Source organism: Anoplophora glabripennis, unplaced genomic scaffold, assembly GCF_000390285.2.
Source record: "Anoplophora glabripennis isolate ALB-LARVAE unplaced genomic scaffold, Agla_2.0 scaffold2616, whole genome shotgun sequence".
NCBI classification, from domain to species: domain Eukaryota; kingdom Metazoa; phylum Arthropoda; class Insecta; order Coleoptera; family Cerambycidae; genus Anoplophora; species Anoplophora glabripennis.
The window spans coordinates 709-12,051 of record NW_019418691.1 but is presented as its reverse complement, the minus strand read 5'-3'; the positions used below and the strand labels follow the sequence as shown (position 1 = coordinate 12,051).

Genomic DNA, 11,343 nt, shown 5'->3' with positions numbered 1-11,343 from the left:
ATTTTATAAAAAAAACTGTCTTGATTTTGATATTTTAAAGTTGTAAGTAATCGACAAAGGCTGGTTGGCAACCCTGGCTACGCCGCCACAAGAAGGTTAGGTTAGAAGTGTCCAAGACCAAGATTCCAAGAATTGTAAACAATTCTTGAGAAGTGATAGGTTTATATGTTCTTTTTATACTCAAATGAAGATTGTTATAGAGCAATGAGTAATGTTAAGGAAACGTCGTGTAGGCTTTGCCTTAAAAATATAACCGATAAAAGTTTTGAAGTGGTAGACAACATTATCAGAGACATTCTAGATGTTCTTTTGCTGAAATTGGTAAGTCCGTGAAATATGTTTACATTATGTCTTAACAGTCTCAAGTGTAAAGCAGCTTTTTGGTATTTAACTGTTATTTTCCGCTACACTTATTTTTTCCTGTTTAAAGTTGCATATTTTTCAGAAATTTGATAACAAGAGCAAAGAGGTTATATGTAACGTTTGCAGAAGAAAGTTGAATGCAGCATTCGAATTTAAGTCAACTTGTCTGAATAGTGATAAAATAATTATTCCTTATGTGGATCGGGAAAAAATGTTACAGCTTGACTTTAGAGAAGTGTACATGCAGGAAAAGAAAAAAGAATTAGTTTTCAGTCAGAAAATATGTCGATTGTGTATGCAGCCAGTAGAAAGTGAGTTCAGGTGCATAAGTGAATTGGAACTTGAAGCTATTGAGAAATTGGCTCCTGAAATGGTATAAACCATATTAAATAATTGTATATTTTACAGTTTAACACAAATGCTTTGTAGAATATGAATATCATCAAAGATCCCGTTGTTTGTAAGCCATGCTTGGATTCTCTGTGTACTCACAACAGTTTCCTAAATGATTGCTTAGAAATAGAGGAAAAAGTTGAAAATACTTTTGATTCTTCAGCCACAGAAAGTCAAATAGATACGTCTCCACTTGATGTATTCATTAAGACTGAAAACTTGGACAAGGAATTCAATATTAACGAGATGAAAATGCCCATCAAAGTTGAAAGTATCGACATAAAATCGGAAGATGAGGAAATGAGGTAAGAGAAGACTATTTTAACATTAATTTAAACAATCGTCAAGAGTTAGGTTAACAAATTATTAGGAAAAAATGTAAGAACATTATCATAGAACAATCAGTATGGCATTAAATCAGATATGGATACAAATATACCATAGCCGTTGGATCTCTACGTTCTCGTCATCAAGCGTAATGCAATGAACTAAGATTTCAAACGAGTTCAAATCAGTGGTGGTGTTCATGAATTTACTGTTCATTTAAGAAATAGTGAGGATTCACATTTGTACAGGGTGGGCAAATAAGCGAGGTAAGCGGCTGTATCTCAGAAACTAGTGATCGTAGAGAGCTACGGTAAAAAATTTTATAGGTAAAGTGGGCAAGGGAAAATGCTGGAAATTATTTTCAAGTTTCCAAGATGGCCGCCAGTGGGCGTTTCCACCATCTTGAATTACATAAAGTTACGTTTCTCGCGATTTTCCCCAATGAATGTAACAAAAAAGTATTTGCGTTTTAATGTTAACTTAAAGTCGAATATTTTTTGTAAAAACAATTTTTCTCTATCTTTCGAAATAAAGTGGTGGGGGGTATTTGAATGTTGTTTTAAATAAATGCCTGTAACTTCGAAACGGCTTAATGGATTTGGATAAATTTGGTATCATTGAAAAGAGCATTTCTTGGGCTTTTAGGTTTCTCGTAATCATGACAGTTGCGACCTACACGGCCGCCGATAGAGGGCGTTATTCGATATTATAACCAAAATATTGGATTTTCTCAAAAAATTTAAATGCGATGATATGACTTTTTTTAGACTAGAAAATAGACAAATGACCAACCAATAAGCCTGCGCAAACCGCATCTTAATATCTTTTTCCTAACTCAAATTATTTAAAAAAATACTAAACCAGGAAAATTCATATATCCCCATTTAAAAATGCATCGGTTGCTTTCGATAAGAAGGCAAGTAGTAGGCCATGGACACGACAATCGCCTAACAAAAATATTGCCAAGTAACGTCAAACTTTTGTCACACGCAGCCTAATATTGTTGATTGCGTATAATTTGAGTACTTTTTAATCAAAATGCCTCTCACAAATAATGAAGCCGTTGACATGATTGCGATTTATTTCGAGTGTTTTCAAAATGCAGCTATAGCTGCAAGACAGTACGCGGCACGGTATCCAGATCGCCGTCATTACGGGAGAAGAATGTTTCCGCGCTTGGTACAGCGATTACGCGATACTGGAAGTTTTCGTCGTCCTAAACGTCGCAGGCGTCGCAATGGAAGGACCGAAGAAAACATTATCAATGTCTTGGCTTACATAGAATTTGATAGACATGTAGGAACTAGAACATTGTCTCTAGACTTGGGAATAGCACGAACAACTGTTAGAAATATTTTGAAAGATTATAGGTAAATAATTTTATCTTATTCCAAGTATCTTAGCACATACTCTCAAATACACAATTCAGTGTTATTCTGATTATATTATTTTTACGCATATGTTGTTTTTTACTTTTAGATTACATCCTTACCACATAGTTTTGCACCAGGCGCTAAATGAACAAGATTTCGATAATAGATTAAATTATTGTCAATGGATGCTAGGCATGCTTGAGGAAAACAGAAATTTCTTAACGGAAATTCTCTGGACCGACGAGGCTACCTTTAGTAGTGATGGTAGAGTAAACCGTCATAATATGCATTATTGGTCCGCTGAAAATCCGCATTGGTTAAGAGAAGTGCAGCACCAGGGACGCTGGAGCCTAAATGTGTGGTGCGGTATCATTGGGGACAGAATTATTGGACCTTATTTTTTTGATCAAGCTTTAACTGGTAACCGCTTCTTAGAGTTTTTGATCAACGACTTGCCAATTTTGTTGGAAGATGTGCCACTCGAAACTAGGAGAACTATGTTTCTGCAATTAGATGGTTGTCCGGCACATTATTCAATTAATGTCCGAAACCATATTAACGGGACCTTTCGAGAACGCTGGATAGGAAGGGGAAGCCTATTTCCTTGGCCGGCAAGATCTCCGGACTTGACATGTCTTGATTTTTACTTGTGGGGACGCTTAAAAGACATTGTTTTTCAAACTCCACCAACAACACGAATGGATATGGAAAACAGAATTCGAAACTCAATTCGTCAACTATCAGCGGTAGAAATCGAGGCTGCGGTTCTGTCGACTCAAGAAAGACTGGAACAATGTGTGGAATATGACGGAAGGCAATTTGAACACAGAAGGCATTAATCTTTTTTCAAAATCGGTCCTTTTCAGGACCACAACTTTATTTAAAAGGAAAATCGCTTATAAATACGAAAACGTGCGACTTAAAATCACAGCACTAAATAAACTGACATTTCTTGTGAATATTTTAGAGAGGAGTTTGTCTTTTATTTCCATGGCCTACTACTTGCCTTCTTATCGAAAGCAACCGATGCATTTTTAAATGGGGATATATGAATTTTCCTGGTTTAGTATTTTTTTTTAATAATTTGAGTTAGGAAAAAGATATTAAGATGCGGTTTGCGCAGGCTTATTGGTTGGTCATTTGTCTATTTTCTAGTCTAAAAAAAGTCATATCATCGCATTTAAATTTTTTGAGAAAATCCAATATTTTGGTTATAATATCGAATAACGCCCTCTATCGGCGGCCGTGTAGGTCGCAACTGTCATGATTACGAGAAACCTAAAAGCCCAAGAAATGCTCTTTTCAATGATACCAAATTTATCCAAATCCATTAAGCCGTTTCGAAGTTACAGGCATTTATTTAAAACAACATTCAAATACCCCCCACCACTTTATTTCGAAAGATAGAGAAAAATTGTTTTTACAAAAAATGTTCGACTTTAAGTTAACATTAAAACGCAAATACTTTTTTGTTACATTCATTGGGGAAAATCGTGAGAAACGTAACTTTATGTAATTCAATATGGTGGAAACGCCCACTGGCGGCCATCTTGGAAACTTGAAAATAATTTCCAGCATTTTCCCTTGCCCACTTTACCTATAAAATTTTTTACCGTAGCTCTCTACGATCATTAGTTTCTGAGATACAGCCGCTTACCTCGCTTATTTGCCCACTCTGTACAATGAAAACCTGTTTTGTGATTTTTTGCATCATAACAGCAGTTTAAAATTCACCAAAACCAAACAAATTTAAGCTGGATTTACTGAGATAACCACAGAACTCACAGAAAATTAAGCCAATCAATAGAGGTTTTGTTTGTGATGAAACCATTGGTAGCAAACGGACTGTGCCATCATATAAAAGACAATCTGTAGATATATGCTTATATGCTTCCTATTCCAATTTACCATTAATTAATTTTTTTTAATATTTTTATGCAAAAAACGCATTTTTTTAGTTTTTTGGTTATAAAACCTATACTAATGAAGCAGTTTTGAATGCTACAAAGAGACAATTTGCAGAGAATCGAATCGACGAATGAAATGAGAGGTTGATCGACCCAACCAGACAGTTAGAAATGTAGAAAACCCAGAAAATTAGGAAAATTTTGCATTTTTTTTTGTTAAATTCGTTACTCCGTTACATTTTTTAAGTTGTAGAGCTGACCCTGTGCACAAAAGTAGTGAATTATATGTACCTTAAACTTTAAGTGTGCACAAAGCCGGCGCTGTCGGATCATTAGTTTTGGCACAATTGCAATTTGAATTTTTTGGTGCACTGTTTTGCAAAATTTCTGGAGGAGTTGGAGATAATCCAATTTTAATTTTTCAGCCGGATATTAAAGGTAGAAGTATAATACAACAAAACGTATACTTTAATTTTACGATAAAATGATGCGAAATTGGTGAAAAATTCCTCCAAACATGCCCAAAAGCGGCCGAGAGCGCGTACGCGGTCGAGCAATGGGGGAAGATCAGAAGATGAGGGGCAGTGGAAAATTAGAATATATATTTTGTAGTATTATACTTTTTTCAGCTGGATTTTAAAATCCGGCTGAAAAATTAAAATCAGACCACCTCCTGCACATGCAGAAATCTTGCAAAATAGTGCACCAAAAAATTCAAATTGCAACTGTGCCAAAACTGATGCTTTGACAGCGCATGGTTTATGCACACTTAAAATACATATAATTCACTACTTTTGTGCACAGGGTCAGCTTTACAACTTAAAAAATGGCGAAGTAATGAAGTTAAAAAGAAAAACTCAATTTTCCAATTTTTTCCGGGTTTTCTCTGTTTCTAATAATCTTCTCGTTTCATTCATATTTTCATTCTTTACAAACTGTCTCCTTTTAGCATTCATAATTGCTTTGTTGGATTAGGTTTTAAAATCAAAAAACTAAAAAAATGCGTTTTTTGCATAAAAATGTTCATACAAAATTAATTAATGATAAGTTGGAGTAGGAAACATCTAGGCATATATCTACTGACTGTCTTTTATATGATGGCACAGTCCGTTTGCTACTAGTATTTTTGTCACAAAATCACTGATTAAATGCTCTATTGATTGACCTAAATCCATCTGAGACAACAAAGAATGTAGAAAATGATGCTAGTCAAATATATGTCTAAATTTTAGGCTCATAACAAACGACTATATGTCGGTCTCTTTGTCATTCATCATGTCAGAACTAGTGTCGGTCGTACAACACATGAAGACGACAGCTTGTCTTTTTCTACCAGTTAATTCATGTTGATCAATAATTAAACATTTTTTGTCTTTTATATTGATGTATGTGGATGACATAAACATAAAGCTCCAATGGCTCAGCTGTAGTAATAAATAGTTATCCAAGAATAACTAGAAATGATATATCTAAAAATACTTAATATGAAAACATGCCAGATACATTGAAGTTATTAAATAATCATTCACAGAAGTTTTTGTATATTTTCTTTTATCCCTTTTCACAAAGACGAACATTAAAAAAACAGCTACTACGAAGAGATCTTTTATTGCCACATTTTACTTCATTTGATAAGTTGTCTTAGAAAACATTTTTGGAGAGCTGTATTCCTTGGTATCTTGGAGGATACAGAAAATCAGTATATATATTCCGATAGTAACTTTGATTGCTCCTCGTACATCGGACCCCAAACAAAATTTAAAAAATCTGTAAAATAATAATTATACATCAGGCAATAGCGTGTCACACTTGAATTTCTCAGGGCGTCAAATATTGAAAATTTCCACTATTCGTGGGTTCGAAAAGGAGGGTGACGAGGAGAATTTAAGGGAAAACAAAATAAATTATAAACTAAATCAAGGGTAGACAAAAATTTATTGCCGCTACGCAGGGGTGATTGGAATTTGTAGAGCACACCGTAGGCAGCTTGTGGTGAACGCACCCACTGCAACTTTCTGCCTAATAATCGTGTTTCAGGTACTTTATATAAAATTAAAATTATGTTATAACTACTCGTACTTTCGTTGATTCAACTGTTGTTAACTTTGCGAAAAGAAACAGGATAATTGTTAGTTTTTAGTATTTGCTTAAATTAACTAGTATTCTTGTTCTGGTATTACTGAATATTTGAATTTTGTTGTTTGTGATTTTCATAATTTCTACCTTCTGTCGTAAGGGCTGAGGGGAATGACATTTCAAACAATTACTAATAGGTTTAAAGTACGATGGTTTTTTCGGTTGTTATGCCGTGCCAAATGTACTGATTGCTGCCACCTACAGATTCACATTTAGTGGAGTCAAGATAGATTTTGACTTCGGAAAATTACTGGAAGAGAGAACTTTTCATTTTTCGCTTTGTAAAGTTGTCAGAAACAACATATAAAAAGTTACCAAGCGTAGAGTGTACGCTAAATTATTTATTTAACAAATTAGTTGCAAAATTACAGTTTCTGCAAAATATATAAAAAATATAATTTTTAAAAACAATTAACTGCGCTATTCGAAAAAACAGGAAATTTTACATAAAAAATGTTAATAAAGTTTTTTTCTAAAATGCGAATTTAAGGCTGTAGAATTTTTTTGTAACGTACGAAAAATGAGACGGGCAGCTCTCAAGTATAACTCTCGAAGAGCGCGCGGTCCCGAGCGCGCTACACTAAATTAAAAATATAGTACGTATACAAAGTTACGTCATTCTATAATTTTGNAATATGAAATCATGCCAGATACATTGAAGTTATTAAATAATCATTCACAGAAGTTTTTGTATATTTTCTTTTATCCCTTTTGACAAAGACGAACATTAAAAAAACAGCTACTACGAAGAGATCTTTTATTGCCACATTTTACTTCATTTGATAAGTTGTCTTAGAAAACATTTTTGGAGAGCTGTATTCCTTGGTATCTTGGAGGATACAGAAAATCAGTATATATATTCCGATAGTAACTTTGATTGCTCCTCGTACATCGGACCCCAAACAAAATTTAAAAAATCTGTAAAATAATAATTATACATCAGGCAATAGCGTGTCACACTTGAATTTCTCAGGGCGTCAAATATTGAAAATTTCCACTATTCGTGGGTTCGAAAAGGAGGGTGACGAGGAGAATTTAAGGGAAAACAAAATAAATTATAAACTAAATCAAGGGTAGACAAAAATTTATTGCCGCTACGCAGGGGTGATTGGAATTTGTAGAGCACACCGTAGGCAGCTTGTGGTGAACGCACCCACTGCAACTTTCTGCCTAATAATCGTGTTTCAGGTACTTTATATAAAATTAAAATTATGTTATAACTACTCGNTCACAGATTACTTTCTAAATGACGATTGAAACAGTGAACGATATGGAAAAAATCTTATAAATTTTATTTGAAAAATATTGAGCCCAACATATTCAATAATTTTAAAAAATTACAAATTTGACTTCTTAGGCCATACTTTATAAATCAAAAACTATATAGACCGATCGAAATAACTCATTTAGAGGGGAAAAAAAATTGTTACCTGGACTTTTATAAGTGGAAATGGTAGAGGGGCTTATAATAAACGTAAAAAAAAATAATGCGTGAGCAGGAGCGGCGGAGGGTTCATTTGGGGGGTTGAAAAGTGGTGAAAAATGGTATCATTGAGATTTCTGGCGAAAGTTGATGTCAAACAAAAAAGTATCCAATACAAAAGTTATAGATCATGAAAAAATCTACAACTCTTGTAGAGGTCACTTTTGAAGATAACCTCAAAATTTCCGAGAAAAATGCGAAAAACAGGGTTTTTTCCTTTTTTTTTCGTTTTTTATTTCCCATTTCCGCAAAAATAATTTAATTTTGACGAAACTTGGTGAAAGTATACTTCGCTGAGTCTTAAATAACCACAATTTTTTTTAGACAAAAAAATCAAGAAGTTTCCGAGATATTCATATTTTCCGATCTGAAACACTTTTTTTTCAAAGAAACATTCTACTTAAAAAAATCATCATACAGAGTTCTGCCGGTAATCATTTTTTTCGTTTTGACATATACTTTTTGGTGAAATAAAAAAAATTTGGATCGCAGTTCAAAAACATGCTCAAAAATACAAAAAAAGAAAAATGACTCTTGCAGCAATGAATTTTTCAGTAATTATTGTTGATAGTTTGTTTAAATTTAAAGAAAATTCAAAAACTGATTACACCATTCGATTGTACGGAAAAAATACAAAAGAAACTGTGTCTCATTGTTTGACCCGAAATTTTATTTTTGTACAGTATTGCTATAAACATAATATTTTTTTTCGTAGGATCGATTAATGTACTTATTTTTTTTAACTTTGAATTGAATTCATAGATGTATAAGCGACTCTTTAATTAAATTATGTAAAATTCAGATTTTTGCTTTCAAAATTTAAAAAATATTTACAAAGGATATTTACAGTTAATAATACTAGGCGAATCTTGGTCTTTTTGGCAGCCTTTTAACTTGAACTTCATCGTCCGATCCTTCATTAGAACCCAGTCTTCCTGTTCTTCAAACGTTTCTTTGATATCACTTAATTCTTCGTTTAATTGATCTTCCGGGTTCAAGCAAAGACTGGGCTTCTCAATTTCATGTGAAATGTCTTCGGAATCACTGAAATTTTCCGAAATTTTGTCAACGTTCAAACAATTGTCCGAACCATGACATTTTGTACATAAATCTGTACATCGCACTCCATGTTTTCGACACCCGCATCTATTACCGTTGGTAAAACCTTTTTATGAGACTAATGCAGAATCAAAAGTCATTGTTCGAAATGGTTGTAAATTAATTTCGTCTATTTACAAATGCACAAATGATAAATTATCTCTGGATGATTTGAGATTTCAGCAATACAAAGTATTAACTGCAAAGTCTACTTTTAAATTAGAAAAATTACCACCAACTGTCGGAGCAGCTACACAACACTCCTATAGAGCATACTTTCAGCTTCAGACGTGGCTTGGAAACAAAATAACTGCAACCAAGTGGGGCTGGAAAGAAGTAATTGCGAATAATTCCAAAATACTCATGCCTCGCTTTACAGAAGTTTCAGTCGTTCCTGAAGATTTAATAAAAACAATCTCTTGCAGCTGCGAAACCAGTTGTGACGGTAATAGATGCGGGTGTCGAAAACATGGACTGCGATGTACAGATTTATGTACAAAATGTCATGGTTCGGACAATTGTTTGAACCTTGACAAAATTTCAGAAAATTTCAGTGATTCCGAAGACATTTCAAATGAAATCGAGCAGCCCAGTCTTTGCTTGAACCCGGAAGATCAATTAACCGAAGAATTAAGTGATATCGAAGAAACGTTTGAAGATCAGGAAGAAACCCAGTTTAATGAAGGATAGGACGATGAAGATCAATTTAAAAAGTTGCCAAAAAGACCAAGATTCGCCTAGTATTATTAACTGTAAATATCCTTTGTAAATATTTTTTAAATTTTGAAAGCAAAAATCTGAATTTTACATAATTTAATTAAAGAGTCGCTTATACATCTATGAATTCAATTCAAAGTTAAAAAAAATAAGTACATTAATCGATCCTACGAAAAAAAAATATTATGTTTATAGCAATACTGTACAAAAATAAAATTTCGGGTCAAACAATGAGACACAGTTTCTTTTGTATTTTTTCCGTACAATCGAATGGTGTAATCAGTTTTTGAATTTTCTTTAAATTTAAACAAACTATCAACAATAATTACTGAAAAATTCATTTCTGCAAGAGTCATTTTTCTTTTTTGCATTTTTGAGCATGTTTTTGAACTGCGATTCCAATTTTTTTTATTTCACCAAAAAGTATATGTCAAAACGAAAAAAATGATTACCGGCAGAACTCTGTACGATGATTTTTTTAAGTAGAATTTTTCTTTGAAAAAAAAGTGTTTCAGACCGGAAAATATGAATATCTCGGAAACTTCTTGATTTTTTTATCTAAAAAAAATTGTGGTTATTTAATACACAGCAAAGTATACTTTCACCAAGTTTCGTCGAAATTAAATTATTTTTGCGGAAATGAGAAATAAAAAACGAAAAAAAAAGGAAAAAACCTGTTTTTCGCATTTTTCTCGGGAATTTTGAGGTTATCTTCAAAAGTGCCCTCTACAAGAGTTGTAGATTTTTTCATGATCTATAACTTTTGTATTGAATACTTTTTTGTGTGACATCAACTTTCGCCAGCAATCTCAATGATACCATTTTTCACCCTTTTTCAACCCCCCAAATCAACCCTCCGCCGCCTCTGCTCACGCATTTATTTTTTTTACGTTTATTAGAAGCCCCTTTACCATTTCCACTTATAAAAGTCCAGGAAACAATTTTTTTTTCTCTAAGTGTAATTTGGTTGGACTAAAGTTGTAAACGTGATATTGAAACTTTATGAGAGCACTTTTTAAAGCTTAAAATCTCCATTTTAAGATGATGCATTTTATTTTTCTTAAAAAATTGAAATAATAGTTGAAAAACAAAAAATAAACAATAAAAATATTTTATGAAAAATCCGTGAAATTTATTGTTAAATAAAGTTTAATAATGTACAAAAAAAAAATTGTTTAATAAACCATCAAAGAATTAAGTTAAGACCTTAAAAAAAGTAAATCCAGCGAAAAATAATTTTTTTATTTATAGTAATAAGTGGAAAATTGTTATAACAGCAAAAAAATAACGTTTTTTGATGAATTGATTTAATATTCATTTTTAAAACGTATATTCTGTATCTGAAATTGTGAATATAAGTTCTCTTATTGATGTAGACACAGATATCAGTTTGGGTGACGAAGCTAAGCAGTGAGCACACCAAATATTTTTTTGTTACTTACAGTTTTATTTATTTTAAAAGCGTTTTTCGTTTATAAGAATTAAATAATTATTATTATAAATGGTATAAGAATATGATTTTTATGTTTTCGAGTAAGCTGCAGTT

At 32.7% G+C, this 11,343-nt stretch overlaps 1 protein-coding gene across 1 annotated transcript; it reads left to right on the top strand.

Moving 5' to 3' along the window:
- The first annotated feature begins 133 nt into the window (after nucleotides 1–133).
- Nucleotides 134–9,770, top strand: LOC108915960. Its single transcript, XM_023456766.1, has 4 exons — nucleotides 134–321; nucleotides 446–736; nucleotides 793–1,061; nucleotides 9,635–9,770. Exons 1-4 carry the CDS (start codon nucleotides 166–168, stop codon nucleotides 9,768–9,770), a joined length of 852 nt encoding a protein of 283 aa, XP_023312534.1. The 5' UTR covers nucleotides 134–165.
- The last annotated feature ends 1,573 nt before the right edge of the window (nucleotides 9,771–11,343 follow it).